Source organism: Oncorhynchus gorbuscha, linkage group LG23 (genome assembly GCF_021184085.1).
Source record: "Oncorhynchus gorbuscha isolate QuinsamMale2020 ecotype Even-year linkage group LG23, OgorEven_v1.0, whole genome shotgun sequence".
NCBI classification, from domain to species: domain Eukaryota; kingdom Metazoa; phylum Chordata; class Actinopteri; order Salmoniformes; family Salmonidae; genus Oncorhynchus; species Oncorhynchus gorbuscha.
Window position 1 is genome coordinate 48351797 of NC_060195.1, and position 20884 is coordinate 48372680.

Below are 20884 nucleotides of genomic sequence, written 5' to 3' on the forward strand. Positions count from 1 at the left end.
AACTCGCTGTTGGCTGGGCTCCCTGCCTGTGCCATTAAACCCCTACAACTCATCCAGAACGCCGCAGCCCGTCTGGTGTTCAACCTTCCCAAGTTCTCTCACGTCACCCCGCTCCTCCGTTCTCTCCACTGGCTTCCAGTTGAAGCTCGCATCCGCTACAAGACCATGGTGCTTGCCTACGGAGATGTGAGGGGAACGGCACCTCAGTACCTCCAGGCTCTGATCAGGCCCTACACCCAAACAAGGGCACTGCGTTCATCCACCTCTGGCCTGCTCGCCTCCCTACCACTGAGGAAGTACAGTTCCCGCTCAGCCCAGTCAAAACTGTTCGCTGCTCTGGCCCCCCAATGGTGGAACAAACTCCCTCACGACGCCAGGACAGCGGAGTCAATCACCACCTTCCGGAGACACCTGAAACCCCACCTCTTTAAGGAATACCTAGGATAGGATAAAGTAATCCTTCTCACCCCCCCCTTAAAAGAGTGGCTGTTCCACTGGATGTCATAAGGTGAATGCACCAATTTGTAAGTCGCTCTGGATAAGAGTGTCTGCTAAATGACTTAAATGTAAAAAATGTAAATGTAGTATCTTGATTGTCTCTCACATATTATTAAATCAGATTATGATTCATGTGGAGTTTTATTCAAATTGAGACCTAGGAATAAAACCACATCAAAAGACACAAAAATTTTGTTATGAGATACTGATAATAGTTCTTAGAGGGAACATCTTCAACCAAGCATTCATCCCCTCTTTCTCCCTGTGACTCATTTTAACCCTCCTGACCCACCCTATCACCATCTCTCCCAAACATCCCGCTCAACTTGTCCTCCCTCCTGCTCTCTCATTGTCTATCTCTCCCTCCCTCTCCTCTATTGCGTGGGTAGTGTCTGTGTCTTGCCTCCCACAGTAGTGAGCTGCATCAGACTGCCCGATGCTGGACGATCTGCACCAATGGCCCAATTGAAGAACGTTCTGGAAGACAGAAAAATAAGACTGAGAAAATAAGAAAAGTAAGAGGATGAGACTATGGAGTGTTGGCTAATGTTTAACTATATAAAAGAAAAAGTGTTAAACAAAACAATATGTATTTTATACTTGAGATTCCTCAAAGTAGCCACCCTTCGCCTTGATGACAGCTTTGCACACTCTTGGCATTCTATTAACCAGCATCATGAGGTAGTCGCTTGGAATGCATTTCAATTAACAGGTGTGCCTTGTTAAAAAGTTAATTTGTCAAATTTCTATCCTTCTTAATGCGTTTGAGCCAACTAGTTGTGTTGTGATAAGGTAGGGTTGGTATACAGAAGATTTGGTAAAAGACCCAAGTCCATTTTATGGAAAGAATAGCTCAAACAAGCAAAGAGAAACAGCAGTCCATCATTACTTTTAAGACATGAAGGTCAATGTGGAACATTTCATGAACTTTGAAAGTTTCTTCAAGTGCAGTCTAAAAAAAACATTAATGTGCTTTGATGAAACTGGCTCTCGTGGGGACTCCACAGGAAAGGAAGACCCAGAGTTACCGCTGCTGCAGAGGATAAGTTCAGAGTTACCAGCCTCAGAAATTGCAGCTCAAACAAATGCTTTACAGAGTTTAAGTAACAGACACATCTCACCATCAACTGTTGAGAGGAGACTGCGTGAATCAGGCCTTTGTGGTCAAATTGCTGCAAAGAAACCACTACTAAAGGACACCAATAATAAGAGACTTGTTTGGGCCAAGAAACACAAGCAATGGACATTAGACTGGTGGAAATCTGTAATTTGGTCTGATGAGTCATTTGAGATTTTTCACTCCAACCGCTGTGTCTTTGTGAGACGCAGAGTAGGTGAACGGATGATCTCCGCATGTGTGGTTCCCACCGTGAAGCATGGAGGAGGTGGAGTGATGGTGCTTTGATGGTGATTTATTTAGAATTCAAAGCACACTTAACCAGCATGGCTATCACATCATTCTGAGGCAATACACCATTCCATCTGGTTTGCAGTTACTGGGACTATCATTTGTTTTTCAACAGGACAATGACCCAACACACCTACAGGCTGTGTAAGGGCTATTTGACCAAGAAGGAGAGTAATGGAGTGCTGCATCAGATGACCTGGCCTCCACAATCACCCAACCTTAACCCGGTTGAGATGGTTTGGGATGAGTTGGACTGTAGAGTGATGGAAAAGCAGCCGACAAGTTTCCACTAGACGTGACGCTTGGCATTCAGTCCAAAAAGTTCAATCTTGATTTCATCAGACCAGAGGATTTTGTTTCTCATGGTCTGAGAGTCTTTAGGTGCCTTTTGGCAAACTCCAAGTGGGCTGTCATGTGTCTTTTACAGAGGAGTGGCTTCCGTCTAGCTACTCTACCATAAACGCCTGATTGGTGGAGTGCTGCAGAGATGGTTGTCCTTCTGGAAGGTTCTCCCATCTCCACAGAGGAACTCTAGAGCTCTGTCAGAGTGAACATTTTTGATTTGCCGGGCGGCCAGCTCTAGTAAGAGTCTTGGTGGTTCTAAACTTTTTCCATTTAAGAATGATGGAGGCCACTGTGTGCTTGGGGACCTTCAATGTTGCAGACATTTTTTGGTACCCTTCCCAGATCTGTGCCGACACAATCCTATCTCAGAGCTCTACGGAAAATTCCTAAGACCTCATGGCTTGGTTTTTGTTCTGACATACCTTGTCAACTGTGGGACATCATATAGGACAGGTGGGTGCCTTTCCAAATCATGTCCAATCAATAGAATTGACCACAGCTGGCCTCCAATCAAGTTGTCAAAACATCTCAAGGATGATCAATGGAAACAGGATGCACCTGAGCTCAATTTCGAGCGTCATAGCAAAGGGTATGAATACTTATGTAAATACGTTATATTTGTCACGTGCACCGAATACAACAGGTGTAGGTAGACCTTACAGTGAACTCTTACTTACAGGCTCTAATCAATAGTGCGAAAAAAGGTATTTGTGTGTGTGTGTATGTAAGTAAAGGAATAAAACAATAAAAAGACATTTGAAAACAGTAGCAAGGCTATATACAGACACCGGTTAGTCAGGCTTATTGAGGTAGTATGTACATGTAGGTATGGTTAAAGTGACTATGCATATATGATGAACAGAGAGTAGCAGTAGCTTAAAAAGAGGGGTTGGCGGGTGGTGGGACACAATGCAGATAGCCCCGGTTAGCCAATGTGCGGGAGCACTGGTTGGTCGGGCCAATTGAGGTAGTATGTACATTAATGTATAGTTTAAGTGACTATACATATATGATAAACAGATATTAGCGGCAGCGTAAAAGAGGCGTTGGGGGGGGGGGGGGGGGCACAATGCAAATAGTCCGGGTAACCATTTGTTTACCTGTTCAGGAAGGAGTCTTATGGCTTGGGGGTAAAAACTGTTGAGAAACCTTTTTGTCCTAGACTTGGCACTCCGGTACCGCTTGCCATTCGGTAGTAGAGAGAACAGTCTATGACTGGGGTGGCCGGGGTCTTTGACAATGTTTAGGGCCTTCCTCTGACACCGCCTGGTGTAGAGGTCCTGATGTACTGAGCCATACGCACTACCCTCAAGTGCCTTGCGGTCGGAGGCCGAGCAATTGCCGTACCTGGCAGTGATGCAACCGGTCAGGATGCTCTCGATGTTGCAGCAGTAGAGCCTTTTGAGGATCTCAGGACCCATGCCAAATCTTTTTAGTTTCCTGAGGTGGAATAGGCTTTGTTGTGCCCTCTTCACGACTGTCTTGGTGTGTTTAGACCATTCTAGTTGGTTGTTTATGTGGACACCAAGGAACTTTAAATTCTCAACCTGCTCCACTACAGCCCCATTGATGAGAATGGGGGCATGCTTGGTGCTCCTTTTCCTGTAGTCCACAATCATCTCCTTAGTCTTGGTTACGTTGAGGGATAGGTTGTTATTCTGGCACCACCCGGCCAGGTCTCTGACCTCCTCCCTATAGGCTGTCTCGTCGCTGTCTGTGATCAGGCCTACCACTGTTGTGTCGTCTGCAAACTTAATGATGGTGTTTGAGTCGTGCCAGGCCACGCAGTCGTGGGTGAACAGGGAGTACAGGAGGGAAGTGAGCACGCACCCCTGGGGAGCTCCAGTGTTGAGGATCAGCGTGGCAGATGTGTTGCTACCTACCCTCACCACCTGGGGGTGGCCCGTCAGGAAGTCCAGGATCCAGTTGTAGAGGAAGGTGTTTAGTCCCAGGTTCCTTAGCTTAGTGATGAGCTTTGAGGGTAGTATAGTGTTGAATGCTGAGCTGTAGTCAATGAATAGCATTCTCACATAGGTGTTCCTTTTGTCCAGGTGGGAAAGGGCAGTGTAGAATGCAATAGAGATTGCATCATCTGTGGATCTGTTTGGGCGTGGGTCTAGGGTTTCGGGGATAATGGTGTTTATGTGAGCCATTACCGACCTTTCAAAGCACTTCATGGCTACGGACGAGAGTGCTGGGGGCCTGTAGTCATTTAGGTAGGTTGCCTTTGAGTTCTTGGGCACAGGGACTATGGTGGTCTGCTTGAAACATGTTGGTATTACAGACTCAATCAGGGACATGTTGAAAATGTCAGTGAAGACACCTGCCCGGAGCACATGTCCTGGTAATCCTTCTGGCCCCGCAGGCTTGGGGATGTTGACCTGTTTGAAGGTCTTAATCAAGGCTACGGAGAGCGTGATCACACAGTAGTCCGGAACAGCTGGTGCTCTCGTGCATGCTTCAGTGTTGCTTGCCTCGAAGCAAGCATAGAAGTGATTTAGCTCGTCTGGTAGGCTCGTGTCACTTGGCAGCTCGCGGCTGTGCTTCACTTTGTAGTCTGTAATAGTTTGCAAGCCCTGCCACATCAGACGAGCGTCGGAGCTGGTGTAGTATGATTCAATCTTTGCCCTGTATTGACGCTTTTCCTGTTTGATTGTTCTTCGCAGGGCATAGCGGGATTTCTTGTATGCTTCCGGGTTAGAGTCCCGCACCTTGAAAGCGGCAGCTCTGCCTTTTAGCTCAGTGCGAATGTTGCCTGTAATCCATGGCTTCTGGTTGGGGTATGTACATACAGTCACTGTGGGGACAAAATCCTCGATGCACTTATTTATTGATAAAGCCAGTGACTGATGTGGTGTATTCCTCAATGTCATCGGAAGAATCCCGGAACATGTTAAAGTTTGTGAAAGCAAAACAGTCCTGTAGTTTATTCATCTGCTTCATCTGACCACTTTTTTATAGACCGAGTCACTGGTGCATCCTGCTTTAATTTTTGCTTGTAAGCAGGAATCAGGAGGATAGAGTTGTGGTCGGATTTATGAAATAGAGGGCAAGGGAGAGCTTTGTACGCATCTCTGTGTGTGGAGTACAGGTGATCTAGAATTGTTTTCCCTCTAGTTGCACATTTAACATGTTGATAGAGATTTGGTAGAACTGATTTAAGTTTCCCTGCATTAAAGTCTCCAGACACTAGGAGCGCTGCCTCTGGGTGAGTGGTTTCCTGTTTTCTTATTTCCTTATACAGCTGACTGAGTGCGGTCTTAGTGCCAGCATCTGTTTGTGGTGGTAAATAAACAGCCACGAAAAGTATAGCTGAGAACTCTTTAGATAAGTAGTGTGGCCTGCAATTTATCACAATATACTCTACTTCAGGCGAGCAAAATCTAGAGACTTCCTTAGATTTTGTGCACCAGCTGTTCTTTACAAATATGCACAGACCGCCCTCCCTTGTCTTACTGGAGTGTGCTGTTCTATCCTGCCGGTGCAGCATATATCCCGCTAGCTGAATATCCATGTCATTCAGCCACAATTCCGTGAAACATAGAATATTACAGTTTTTGATGTCCCGTTGGTAGGATATTTGTCGTCGTACCTCGTCTAATTTATTGTCCAATAACTGCACGTTGGCGAGTAATATTGACGGTAACGGCAGCTTTCCTACTTGCTTTCTGCGGGTCCTGACGAGGCATCCGGCTCTTTGTCCTCTGTACCAGCGTCGCTTCCTCTTGCGAATAACTGGGAAGTTGGCCCTGCCTGGTGTTTGGAGAATATCACGTGAATCTTGCTTGTTGTTGAAAAATCTTTGTCTAATCCGAGGTGAGTGATCGCTGTCCTGATATCCAGAAGCTCTTTTCTGACGTAAAATACGGTTGCAGAAACCTTATGTACAAAATAAGTTACAAATAACGTGAAAACCCCCCACATAATAGCACAATTGGTTGGGTGTCCATAAAACTGCTGCCATTTCTTCCGGTGCCTATCTGGAGAGCTATGGGCTATTGTGTGCAGATTACTGAGAATATATATTTTTTAATCCATTTCGAATAAGGCTGTAATGTAACAAAATGTGGAAAAAGTCAAGGGGTCTGAATACTTTCTGAAGGTACTGTATACAGGGGGTACCGGTGCCGAGTCAATGTGCAGGGATACAGGTTAGTCGAGGTAATTGAGGTAATATGCCCATGTCGGTAAGGGTAAAGTGACTATGCGTAGATAATAAACAGTGAGCTCCAGCTGTTTCTGACAACAATGTCACCAATAGTCAAGTCTGAGTCCAAGTCGTGCCTGGCCATGCAGTCATGAGAGAACAGGGAGTACAGTCAGAGTCAACACTGGTTGAGTCAGAGTTTTAGTCAGAAGTCAAGCCTGAATCCTGGACTCAAGTACTACAACACTGGCCTATTCACACGTCAGTCAACATTCATACTCCAGTCCATCAAGCGGACATTTGAGAAGCAGCAGAGACTGTATCAAAGGGTTAATTGAATTGACCTCTCCCATTGCTTCTATTTATACTTCCTGACCCTCATCTGTTTCTACTGTTAATCTGCAGGGTTAATGACATCCAACTATTCTGGGATTATAAAAAATCCCATCTAATCTCTACCATGGTACAGAGGAGAGACTGGAGACTCAGCGGTCTGTGTCTAAGGTTACATGAATAGAGGGACACAAACTTTAGGGACTCCATACGCTAGCTTAGAATAGACCTACAAAAAAAGTATAGCTCATTTATGTTGGTGTATGTTAATTATAGTATATCGTTAACATTGCATATACAACATATTTGGGCAAATCCTGAAAAGAGGATATGTAAGTAATTGAAGCCAAAAGTATCCAAGTAATTTAAGATTGGAGATAATTAGTTAATTGATATGTCCATCAAATTCATATTTTTTTAAATCACATAACAGTATTATTCAAACCAGACATTTGGCTCTACATATCTTTTGGCAAGGTGTTGATTTTAACAATATAATTGAGTAGGCTATTTTACAGCTTTGCCATCTTCTGGCGAAATATTGGTATACACCAATTCCCTTAAAAATAAAAAGATTGTCTAGAATTATAGACATATACTGATCAAGAGATGCATGTTCTTAACCCTGGAATACATCGAATGGTGGCCTTAAAGCATAAATATACTGTACATTTCATTTCTAAGTTTGAAATCAACTAAATATCAGATAAAACAAACAGTAACGTAAACAACCCATCATCCGCCACATCACACTCACTCTGAAATGTACTCCAGCGGTGTCCAGGAACCAAAGTCTGCATCGGGCATGAACTTCCTGTTCATCGGCGTATCCAAGGTTACCCTGTGTAATCAAGTCACATGACAGTGATCGGAACTGATCCGAGGCCTGAGGATCTGGCCCTGGACTGAATGTAACAGCCTCATGTAAGCCCCTTGTCTACATATTAAAACGCATAAGCAGAGCTAAAGCGTAGAGATTATATCTCTGTTGATTTATTTACTGCAAGCAAGCATCCAACAACCTCTTTGATTTCACTGTTATATTTTGAGATGAGCAAGAGAATTGCTACAAAAACATTTACAAACGTTGAAATATGATTTCAGATATCTGTTGTATTAGTTCCATGTTTGAATGTGCACAGTTGCAGTCTACAGTATTTCTTGTGTGCGCACAGTTGCAGTCTACGGTCTATTCAATGCGCACAGTTGCAGTGAACAAAGCAACCCTCATCCTATACGTATTGGTAGTGCAGAAGAACTGCAAGTCATGGGGGTAATGCTAACCATATGTGACAGCTATTAGTAGCCTGGCAGGTGGCCTCAGCCCAACCTCATGTAATTGGAATGTACCATAACAGAACCCTGAGAATATTGACAATAAAACTCAGATACGGGCTTCTCATCGTGACATTGCAAAAAAAGTGCTTTACATGCATCAGTTAATCAATGAAACTGTGTAAACAGATCGCTGCGATGAGGTGAATACAAGAGCGACTGAGCGAGTCTTCTTCCTTTAGGACAGGCAACCCTTTTCGATCCTCCCAGACATTAAGGCCAACTACACCTACAACTGTGATGAAATAAACAATTTCCTTATTTTTCATTATTTACCCTTTGACCTCTGTTTCTGCAAATAAATTAATCTCCCAACGACTTTCTAATGAGGGCAGGGTTTTCCTATTCCTAATTAGTAATTAAACTTGGCAGACGATTTGATGACTCACGGCAGTATGGCTACAGCCACACCTCCAGGGGGCATCCCACTGTCTTCTCCGGCTAGACTCTGACAGAGCTGGTGGACTGCTGCCTTGGCCATGCCATAGCCCACCATGCCTGAGGAGAGAGAGAGAGGGATGAAGAGAGGGAGGGTGAAATAGGAGAGATGGTTGGATAGGTGAGTTGTCATTTATACAAAACAGCCAAATCAGATAAGCAGAGAAAAAACACCAATAAATCTCACCATTATAACAAGGGACATGAAATATACACAATAAGTGTTAAAGTAATACACAGTACCAGTCAAATGATTAGACAAACCTACTCATTACAGGGTTTTTCTTTATTTGTACTATTTTCTACATTGTAGAATAGGGAAGACATCAGAACTATGAAATAACACATATGGAATCATGTAGCAACCAAAAAAGGTTTAAACGAATCACAATACTTTTGTATTTGAGATTCTTCAAAGTGCCACCCTTTGCTTTCTTGACAGCTTTGCACACTCTTGGTATTCTCTCAACTAGCTTCATGAGGAAGTCACCTGGAATGCATTTCAATTAACAGGTGTGCCTTGTTAAAAGTTAATTTGTGGAATTTCTTTCCTTCTTAATGCGTTTGAGCAAATCAGTTGTGTTGTGACAAGGTAGGGGTTGTATACAGAAGATAGCCCTATTTGATAAAAGACCAAGTCCATATTATGACAAGAACAGCTCAAATAAGCAAAGAGAAATGACACGAGTATCATTACTTTAAGACATGAATGTAAGTCAATCCGCCACAGGAAAGGAAACCCCAGAGTTACCTCTGCTGCAGAGGATAAGTTCATTAGAGTTACCTCTGCTGCAGAGGATAAGTTCATTAGAGTTATCAGCCTCATAATTTGCAGCCCAAATAAATGCTTCAGAGTTCAAGTAACAGACACATCTCAACATCAACTGTTCAGAGGAGACTGGGTGAATCAGGCCTTCGTGGTCAAATGCAAAGAAACCACTCCTAAAGGACACAAAAAAGAAGAGACTTACTTGGACCAAGAAACACGAGCAATGGACATTAGACCGGTGGAAATCTGTCCTTTTTGGTTCTAACCGCAGAGTCTTTGTGAGGTTCAGTATAAGTGAACGGATGATCTCGGCATGTGTGGTTCCCACCGTGAAGCATGGAGGAGGAAGTGTGATGGTGTGGGGGTGCTTTGCTGGTGACACGGCCAGTGATTTATTTAAAATTCAAGGCACACTTAACCAGCATGTCTACCACAGCATTCTACAGTGATACGCCAGCCCATCTGGTTTGCGCTTCATGGAACTATCATTTGTTTTTCAACAGGACAATGACCCAACAACCGTGTAAGGGCTATTTGACCATGAAGGAGAGTGATGTAATGCTGCATTAGATGACCTGGCCTCCACAACCACCCGACCTCAACCCAATTGAGATGGTTTGGGATGAATTAGACCGCAGAGTGAAGGAAAAGCAGCCAACAAGTGCTCAGGATGTGGGAACTCCTTCAAGACTGTTGGAAAAACATTCCTGGTGAAGCTGGTTGAAAGAAAACCAAGTGTGCAAAGCTGTCATGAAGGCGGCTAACTTGAAGAATCTCAAATATATGTTGATTTGTTTAACACTTTTTAGGTTAGTACATGATTCCATGTGTGTTATTTCATAGTTGATGTCTTCACTATTATTCTACAATGTAAAAACAAATGTCAAAATTAAGAAAAACCCTGGAATGAGTAGATGCGTCCAAACTTTTGGTACTATATGTGATATTACAAACATAGTTTCCTCAGCTGGTGAGCTCAAAATATACTATGATGTAACATACATTCACAACACATTTCCTGTTCATATACTATGGACAATTATTCCAGGTGCTTTTGGATCCCCGACTTTGCCCATTACAGTTGGATTGAGAGATGACTGCTTGTTCCATAAGCATGCTTTTGACTTCCCTTCAATGTGTTTGTAGCATCTGGAAACAATACGCAGCATTTTCCACTTAGAAACACTTCTTTGAAGAATGTAATATTCTCTCCCCACCCTCATAAAACAGTGGAGGCATGCCACAACTACATTTGAAGAATGGACCAATGGGAGAAAGGGGTGGAGAGTTAGCTCTTCCTTAAAATGGTTGTTCGCTCTCCAAGATACTGTACTACTAAAATGAACTGGAACATATTTGAAATTAAATGGAACACAGTCTTTCGTTGGGGGAGACTGTCGTATTGGATTGCATAGATGTGCTCCAAATTGCGTTAGGATGGTTCATAGGAAGTGTGCTTAGAATCTATTACCCCAAAGAGGATTATTAACAGACATGCGTGCTGAATCACCCAAAGTTAAATCAATGTTGTTATTTGACAGTTCAACCTCTCTTTTAAATCTAGGGTGAAGGATAAGGGGCATAGGGTGCTCACATGGTTAACGAACCTCAGTCTTTAACCCCAAATCAACCCATAATCTTTTAGTCCACAATGGAATGTTTACAATGTAGCTTACTTTACAATGTAGTTTACATCTGCGTCTGGCTTTGTAAGACTAAGACACCACTGGAACCCAAACTGCCCAAAGGCAGTATATCAATATTGAGAAAAATCTGACTCATGAGTAGCTGGTAAAGTATTAAAGCTAAAATAGAAGTTAAAATATAAGCACAGATAACACTAAACACATGCAATCTTTAAGCACTACTTCTGTCTTCCACTGTCTTGTTTTTTTGTCAATAGTACAGAGCATTTGTATTTTGAATAGGCCTAAGGCAATCAATGTTTGATAAGGCACGGGGGAAATGCTTTACCTACATTATAAAATGAAAAATAGTTTTAAAGACATATTTCTAAAACTCACACACTTCACCAAAAGGCAGCTCTGAGCATTACCTGAGGGGAAATACTGTAGAACCTTTTTTTAATACAAATAAATACCGGCATACAGAGGAGTTAAACGATAGGAACATCCCCAAATAATATTAGACATACCACTGTCAAAATAAACCAACCCCCCTCAGGTAAATCTCTGCAATTTCCTGGCCTTTGTCTAGATTAGCACTAGATGCTACATTGCAATAAGAGAACAGCACAGCACACTCTAACCATGTCCACATGTGAAGAGGCCCAAATTCTGCTGACTCATTCTCCTCCCCAATCTGACAGCCAATGAGAGCGGTAGCTCGGTAGCGACTGCCAATCAGGGATTTCAGGTGCCCTAGTGTTAGGAGTTGTATTGTTGTCAGGATCATGATATGGGTAACACACCACACAGGGAATGGCATGGGTGCTTGGTCCTATAGGTACCTTCACATGCACACAGGGTCTAAAATATCAGACAGCATTATGTGAAAAAACATAGTACGAACAATTTCTCTCATAATTTATCCGGCGTCGTGAAATATCACTATGTAGATCATATTAAACATGCTACTCATATTTTAGTTCCTACGTCATAGGCTTATTTGTACCCAAGGGTTGCAGGTTTCACAAAGTGCTTGATGACACAAGCTGCTATTTGTTTTGGCTGCTTAAATCGTGACGACAGTAGATGTATGCCAAAGTCCCTCGGACATCAAAGTCGGAGTGAAACGGTGGTCAGAACAGAAGCACAATCTAACAGGGCCGGCATGACAACATTACAAGAGAAAATAGAATGCATAATATAATAAATTACAATACCAGTCAAATATTTTAGTACGCCAGAAGAATAGAATACCAGTAGAGATATGTGGCAGCTTACCACTAGTGCCACCCAGTGATGCTTTAGCCCCAGCCAGAGTCAGCAGTCCCCCTTGCTTCAGGTGAACAGCAGCCAGGTGGCTAGAGATGGTAGAGGTCCACACACTCTGCTTCCACATCATGTCTGTGTTTTTGTACAAGTCTAAAACATACATACACAAGAGAACATTTTGTTTGAGGAGCAACATGGTAATAATGAAGGACCAAATAGAATAGACTAAATAGAACACTATACAATGGCACGAACAAACATCCCGTTGAGAATTCAGCCTATGGGGAAATTGGTTTTAAACTATTCATATCAGTGTGTGTTCAAAATTAACTGATGATATCTCAGGGAAATGCTGTTGCACTCTGACCTTTTGAGCTGCAATTTCCTCCTGCCCATCCACCTGCCACACACAAGATGGCATCTACTTTCTGGTCCCCTAGCAACTGTGCCACATCTGCTGTCACCTGCAGCAAAGAAGAAAACTTATTAGAAAGGACAAGACTCTACTTTGCTAATATAACATTTGATTTGGATATATATTTTATCATTTGGAATGTCACCACTTCCTGTGTTTACAATTTGTTGACATCCAGCTGCCACAACGAAGATATCAATTTAACCTAGCATTTAAAAAAGACACATTCAACATGGCAATGAATAGAATTAGACCCCTATAGGACTATGCAATAGCATAACCATTGAATACAGTTTCCGATCGTGGCATAGAAATTACGGTAATTATCCAGCGTTTGGCAAATGGAAAGTCAATGATCGTTTCCCTTGATACCGGATCATTCACTAAGCCAAAACTGTCAACATCACAGAGGGAGCAGGTGAAAGCGCGTTCCTCCTACCTGCCCCGCTTGCTCGGTAAATGACTCGGATAACTTGACCAGCACGTTCGCGTTTGCCTCCTCATTGGCAACGATATCGATGCTGGCTACCCACTATTGTTGGAAAAGAAAGAAGCAATTGAAAATAGGATGATGGCATCGAATTATCCTGCAAAGTAGGCTATTTATTCAAAATGCAAGTGATGAAATGTTTTCTGAAAGTTCTGGGCTGGCATCGTTCAATGTTAAATGATGACACTTTCATATGGATGTATTTATTTTTCCTTGCCTCTTACCATAGCATCTACTTAACATGTGGTTATTGCAAATAGACACTGTGGCAAGCAACAGAGCACACTATTTCGTATTTGTATTGTACATGTATTATTTATTTAAAAAACTTTAAAAAAAACTATAGCACGCTACTCACCCATCCTTTAGATTTGAAGTGCTGAACAATTTTGCTACCTAGTGCGCCTCTTCCTCCGTAAACGAGTACCCGATTGGCAGCCATGCGTTCTTTACTATAAGCTTTAGCAATGATGATTATTTCACAAAACGCGACAGCTACCGCAGACAGAAAGATATATATATATATATATATATGGAGAGAGAACGGGCGAGAGAGAAGGAAAAAAAGAAAGAAAGAGTTACACCCACCCACAAGATTTAAAGAGACACACTCAGCACATCAAGAGGCGGATCCTCTAGTTCAATAGTGTTCTAAATTAGTTAAGACTGTTAGAAATGTGCATAGGTTACACCATAATGAAAGTCAGTGGAGGGGTTGACACTAATAAGTGCCTTTAAAATGACACATGATTAACATGATGTAATGTAATCAATAATAATAATGAGTATGGATTAATTAATACCAGGCTCCAACATGCACAAAGAAAGCCACCGCATCGTGACAAACTGTGAAATTGATCATGAGTTTAATCCAGTGGTAAACACACACGATTATGTGTGAATTTATGTATTCAGATAAAAATCAACATACCGTATTTGGATACAGTAGCAGTGAGACACCAACATCTTATGACACCGGCTTGGCCTGTGTGGGAACACGTCCTAGTCATCCTGAGTACAGCGTGTCGGAATCTGTCACAGCAACACAGCTCATCGTAATGTCATCAAAGGATTTTCATGCTCTGGGATATCCCTCACAGTAAATTGCACATCCAAGGAATACACATTTGAATCAACACCAGAAAATGAGGCCGCAGAATTCCAAATGTTTATTCGCATAGACTAGTACTTGATGTCATGTCGCTTTGACCAGGTAATGTCTGTTACGACACATCCAATGATGGTATGAAAGCATTTCCCCATGCATTTTTTCTATGATTTGTGCCGTTATTAAATAGCATGTGGTTTTTGTAGGATGCACTATTACGCAAAGTGATGATTATGATGTTGAACACACTGCTCAAAGGGAGTTGATCATTGTAGTTGCACTTCTAGACTTCAGCTATTGTTAGGAGCAGTGGCAGAACTAGAGTTTTATACATGGGGTGGCCTGGGGGTGGGCAAGGCTACTTGTGGGGGTCCATAGACCATGACAGAAAATGAGTGTGTAACCCTAACCTGGCATCGAAGGAGCATGAGTGAATCCTATGATTGCTGATTAGAGGAAGAAGTGATAACTCACTGAACCCGGAGTTCTTCAATGTGGCAAAAGGGTTACTTCACTAGAATTCTTTAACATACTATGACGAGTCAGTGTTTCTACGTCGGAACTGCAGCTACATTTCTTTGTCTCTCTCTCTCTCTCTCTCTCTCTCTCTCTCTCTCTCTCTCTCTCTCTCTCTCTCTCTCTCTCTCTCACACACACAAAAACACACACACACACACACACACACACACACACACACACACACACACACACACACACACACACACACACACACACACACACACACACACACACACACACACACACACACACACACACACACACACACACACACACACACACAGTACTCACATACTGGAGAGACTTGGGTCCCTCTGTTTTCATTAATATATAATTTGGGTCTATAAGTGTTGAACATCCAAAATATTTTCAGAAATTAAGCTCAAGCACCAAGGAGATAAGATAGCATTTGTGTGTTACATAAATTGCATAGTTTATTTACAAAAAGTACATTTACAAAAAAACACACTGTAATTTGACATACCAGGTATCAAGTAGAAATGGACTTGAAAAATAAAAATAATTTTGGTGTCCATCAATATTACAAACTTACTGTATCATATTTATTCTAATATATATTATGTTAACTAATAGCAAATACTTTTGGGGGAATTGGCCTAATCAAGACCAAATGAAATCTGTGTGACATGATACCCTTTGGATTTATCATTTTAGAATGTCAGTGTACTAGCTAGTACACAGTGCAGTTTTTAATCATGACCAGAGGGACCGCCTAAGTGCCAAATTATCCTAGATAGATTTAAAACAGCATAATTCTGCAGTTCTGGTGTGAACTGGCAAAATGTTTCACAAACTCATCCATGTTGAGGGAGCGTGCCCTCCTTGACTTAACACTGAGAATTCTGAGGTGACTTAACCTGTCATCAACCATTGTTGTCCTAAGGTGGGTTTTAAATCAGTTTAATAGCTGAAGCACTGCTCTGAAGCACTGCAACACTCTCGCAAGAAGCACTGCTGACTGGTGTAACAACAGAAATCTTACAAAGTCGAAGTAGCACATGGAAGACCTCTTTATAAAGGTTCTAGAAACACAACAAAGTCAAGGAGAGTAGACTGTCCCTTCTACTTGTCTCTCTCCTATCAAGAAGCCGCTTGGTTTGATGAACGTCATGTTTGAACTCCTCTAAATGTGACTCAAAGGTCTGAGCAAAGGCAAACAGAGGCTCCTCATTCAAGAATGTTGTACTCTTTGGGGCGAGAGACTGGACCCTTTGCATTATCTTCCAATTCTTCTATGAAAAAACGCCTCTGCAGCTCAGCTGTGAGACTGTCGAGCAGATGATAAAAGAGAGCTCTTTGGAAGCTCTCACCATCACGTTGGTCACTATTTTTATGTCCTACAGGGCTCATCATCAATGAGTCGTGAAATCTTAAGCTACTAGATCTACAGCCCTTGCGGGTTGGCATCACCAAGCACTTTACAAAAGGGGCCTCTTTACAAGAGGCCCCTTGCCTCCACGAATCTATCACCCCTATTTTTCAAGTGTGATATCCTGTAGCACTCTCGGAACTGCTGGAAGCCTGTCCCTCAGATTACGGCATTCCATGTATCTACATGCCCACCTTACATCCGTAAGTCTCTGTAGTTCCCTGGGCTGCTGCTGTGGATACAGCTCTTTCTGAACTGCAAGCCACTTGAGATGAACGTACGAGCCAGATACAAAGTTATAAAGCTTCTGCAGGAGAGCAAAAAAGTGAACTGCCTCAGGCACTGATTTTACAGCATCGACAAGAACAAAATTCAAACAATGATCATTGCAGTGCACATGAAATGCACATGTTGCACTGTTTTTAATCCGTGCAGACACACCAGAATGCTTTCCGCTGCACCGTCATAGCCTTGCACCACGTTAATATTTCTGTCGCCTAGACTATGTTTTTCAAGGCAATCAATCATCATTTTAGTGAGACCTGCTGCATCTAAGCTTTCAGCTGACTGAAAGTGTAAAAAGCTTTCGTGGATGGGCCCCGTTGTAATAGTACCTCACAACTAAAGACATTTGTTCTTTTTTCTTTAAAACCCTGGTTTCATCTGCAATTACACTAAAATCTTCACTTTCTTTTACTTCTCTTATTATTTCACTTTGTACCATCTCAGCTCAGCCCTCAAGAACTTCCATCTGGATTTGGTGGCTTGTGTACTGAGCATTGCCACATGCATTCAGCCTTTTCTCTATGAGAGCTTTGCTATTTCTTCTAAGATTGTCAAAAAATTAACCTTGTTGTGAGAGTCATCAAACTCTCAATGACCTCTCTGCGCTATATTTTGACTGGCAGTTTAATAGGAGCACATCTGCAATTGTTTTAATGTAAGTACTTCTGTTTGAAGGCCCTTTTCCTAGTAGCATGCCGAGGTCTGGGAAATGTTTTCAATCACGGCTGTACAGGACCCTCTTCTCTGGATCTAGAAATGTCTGAACTACACGTTAAATAATGTGTCATATCTCTATGGAAATGTAGAATTAAGGGATCCACAAGATTAGATACTAACAGCTACTACTGTAACTAAAATGTGTTAGTTTAAAGTATACGGCCTGTCCTACCATTGGGTCCTTTTGGAACAGCATATCTGATGCTTGATGCAGTTGGGAGGGGCTCGATGACACCTCCTGACAGCTGTGGCTCACCTGGTGGTGGTTGACTGGGTCCTGACCACACTAACTCTGGCTAGTCTCAGGTAGGGAGGTGCTCTGGGGTCCGGTGGTGATGCAAGGGCTGGGGTCTGTTTGCACCTGATCTGCCTGTTTGTGCTTCTTTAAAAATAAGTCTGATATCTCTCCCTTTCTTTTCATGTTTAATTGACCCTATGCAAAAATAAGATCGCCTGTGGTTACATCTAAACATCCAATTGCCCACATTTTAGTCCAAACTCAATCTTAATTACAAAACCCCATTATCATAACTGTTCCTTAAAAACAACTACCAGCCTAAATCACTAGTTAGATAATGACTAGCCCTACTCTGCAGTAAGTAACTTAGCTAGCTACACTTTTTTACACCTTTACGATAGCAAACAGGCTATCTGAAAATTGTGGTAATCTTTTGAGTAACGTTAACAGATTGATAGTAACAATTGTTCGTTTTGAGTTCAAGTACAAACATCTAACTGAGTAAATGGATTTCCAATTGCTGAAGGTTAACTTTCTGAACAGTGAGAGCGGTAGCCTACTAGTTACCCCACATTAGCTAAACATTTGTATACTGTAACTTATGACACTGCACTGTATATGCATGTATTACTAGCACAGGTGTAAACATAATGTTAGGCTAAGTTGGGAACTGTTCTCTCTTATGTGATTAACTGTCTGTTAATAGAGCCAAAGGTCTAACGTTAACTTACACAGCTACTCAACTTTCGTAAAGTTTGTTCAGGAAACCTAAACCCGATGCTTAACCTTAAAACTTACTTTAAATATGATGCTTTCGCCAATCGTGAAAAGAGCTCGTGGAGCTGTGGAAATATTCTCTCTTCTTATTCTTATTCTTCTGTATCTCGCAACCAACATTAATACTCTCTCTTCCTCGTCCTCGATTTGAAAAGGTCCAAATAAATGCTTCTTTCAACAAGAGGTGAAATGAGATGTCATTCAGCCTCAAATTGCCAGTAGCGAATTACATTTTGGGGTGGCACCCGGGGTGGCCAGTCAGATGTTAGGGGTGTCCAGTGCCACCCCGGACACCCCTCTGGCTGCGCCCCTGGTTTGGAGGCCGGCTTATCTGGTTTCCCTCCGCCCAGACGTCATTTATCAAGGTGTCGATGATGTCATGTTTTGTCTTATATTGTCTTGTCATTTTGCTTTTCCTTCTGTTCGTTTTCCCCCTGCTGGTCTTTTTAGGTTCGTTCCCCTTTTTTCTCTCTCCCTCTCTCTCTCTCTTCTCTCTATCGTTCCGTTCCTGCTCCCAGCTGTTCCTATTCCCCTAATCAATCATTTAGTCTTCCCACACCTGTTCCCTATCTTTTCCCCTGATTAGAGTCCCTATTTCTCCCCTTGTTTTCCGTTTCTGTCCTGTCGGATCCTTGTATATTGTTCACCGTGCTGTGTCTTTGTATCGCCCTGTCGTGTCGTGTTTCCCTCAGATGCTGCGTGGTGAGCAGGTGTCTGAGTCTGCTACGGTCAAGTGCCTTCCCGAGGCAACCTGCAGTTTATTATCGAGTCTCCAGTCAGTTCTCGTGATTACGAGTGGAATTGTTTTTTATGCTTTATTTACCGCTCCGATTTGTCTAGGAGTATTGCTATTTCCTTAAACTGGATTAAAGACTCTGTTTTCGCCAAGTCGCTTTTGGGTCCTCATTCACCTGCATAACAGATGAAGGCCGAATTCACCATTACTATCAATGCTGCTTCCCCGACAGTTATATACCCCAAAATCCACATCTGCTTTTGTTCCTATTATCATGCTCAACGTGCCTCCATCCTTCCTCTCCATCTTATCAAAAGCGTGGGTAAAAGTCTATTTCTGCTTTAGCCAAGTCCTGCGTCATCACAACAACTAAAGCACAAACAGACTTCCACCCAGGCTATCATTCATCCAAGTTAAATAGCCTTATGTGGTTGTCAGTAGGTTTCAGTCTGGACACACCGTTAAAGGGTAAATTAAATTGACAATAATTTGATATGAAATTGTATATTTTGAAGATCCACCACTTCTTCAGTTTGACCACTAGATGTCATCAAAAGATAATTATTCCGAATGTAAGCACAATATGGATTTCAGGATCAACAAAGGCAAAACAAAGTGTTAACTCTCAAGTTAAGAAGAGATAAAAATGGCCTCAGGGATCAAAGGACTTAATTTTAAAAAAAGTGTATAACCTTTTCCAGTTTGATAGCTTTTGTCTTATGCTGACATACTATATATTTACCAAGTGTTAGGCCCTACCAGTTTTATAGATTTTATACATTTACTAATAGATAGAAATCTGTCAAACTAGTTAGGCCTACAGCCCAATGGCCCACGAGTGAATTGACCTTTCATATTGTGAGGTAGGCTGTTGCAGTAAGGAGGCAGACAAGGGAAGCTGGTGCAAATCCCCACAATGAATATCTCAAAACATATTAACAGCCAAGGAGGGTAATGAGCTGAGGAGACAGTGGCTACAGTGCAAGATATATACAACAACGATAACAAACAGGATGTTGAAACAATAACCAACTGACATGAATTCAATAATACATGATTTCCTTTATTTCCCCATAAAACTAATATATATATATATTTTTTAAGGAACTAAGTCCGGCTTTAAACATACTCTTAAAAGTTGTAATAGTAGAATGCACAAGGTGCAATTTCGAAATTGGGTAGTGAATCATCAGTGTCATTGTCATGTTAGTCATTGCATACCTTAGAGAGCTATGTATAACTTGTCAGAAATGCCCAGATCAACTAGCCCATGTCAGCTAACGTTAATTTTTTTTTTTAGCCCATAGATTTTGTTGTAATTTCTTTTGTCACTTAAATATCACATGAATACCAATTAGGCATGGCAAAATGTATAGAATTGCAAGAAAATTGGCTTTAAAACCGCAACATTTTCTTTCCACCCCATGACAAAATGTGTAGAATTGCAGGAAATAAGCTTTAAACATGCACCATTCTGTCCACCAACAAGATGGGTGTGATCAGTTTGTGTCATGAACAGTGTTCCGTAATGCTGGAATGGGGCCCCAAGTGAAAAGGTTTTGGGAACCCCTGCCCTAACACACATACCTGAAAATCATAGTTTACAGGCCACATCAGGCATGCAAGTCACATTATGCTGGTTTGCAAAGTGATGTGTAATTCCTACTGGAATCCAGCCAAAGTGAAGATATCCAAAATTCAGAATGACAACCAGGAATACAATGATATGAGACTAACTAAAGCATCTAAACTGGAAAAAAAAACATTTCAGCAACGTGTACAATAAGGCCAAGTTACAGATTGGAATAGTTTTGAAAAATTCATGTTATTTAGAGTTGAGAGGCATGAGATTAATTAATGCAAAAACTAGATATTGAAACAAACAATACTAAAAATCAATTTGCAATAGAGCATGCTCGGGAATATGATAATTAACCCCCCACCTAACTTTAAAGGTTCTTTATCAGGCAAGAGTTCTCCAATGCTTTTTTCAAAGCACTAGTGATCCGACTCAATGTACTGATGCAAAATGCTTTATT

General features: G+C 41.9%; 1 protein-coding gene across 1 annotated transcript; it reads right to left on the reverse strand.

The window, feature by feature from the left end:
* Positions 1 to 620: 620 nt before the first annotated feature.
* On the reverse strand, positions 621 to 13596 carry LOC124010377 (dihydropteridine reductase-like). Its single transcript, XM_046322763.1, has 7 exons — positions 13434 to 13596; positions 13025 to 13117; positions 12538 to 12634; positions 12180 to 12320; positions 8456 to 8564; positions 7489 to 7572; positions 621 to 975 (listed from the first exon to the last, which is right to left on the reverse strand). The coding sequence occupies exons 1-7, from the start codon at positions 13515 to 13517 to the stop codon at positions 873 to 875; spliced, it is 711 nt and encodes a 236-aa protein (XP_046178719.1). The 5' UTR covers positions 13518 to 13596; the 3' UTR covers positions 621 to 872.
* Between the last annotated feature and the right edge of the window lie 7288 nt (positions 13597 to 20884).

Bases quoted from the DNA above. Each gene is read 5' to 3' on its own strand.
- LOC124010377 (XM_046322763.1), bottom strand. From the start codon at position 13,517: ATGGCTGCCAATCGGGTACTCGTTTACGGAGGAAGAGGCGCACTAGGT. The intron at 12,321-12,537 runs GTCAGAGTGCAA...TGTATGTTTTAG, and splicing joins AGGAAATTGCAGCTCAAAAG to ACTTGTACAAAAACACAGAC. The intron at 7,573-8,455 runs GTGAGTCATCAA...TTGATTACACAG, and splicing joins GTGGCTGTAGCCATACTGCC to GGTAACCTTGGATACGCCGA.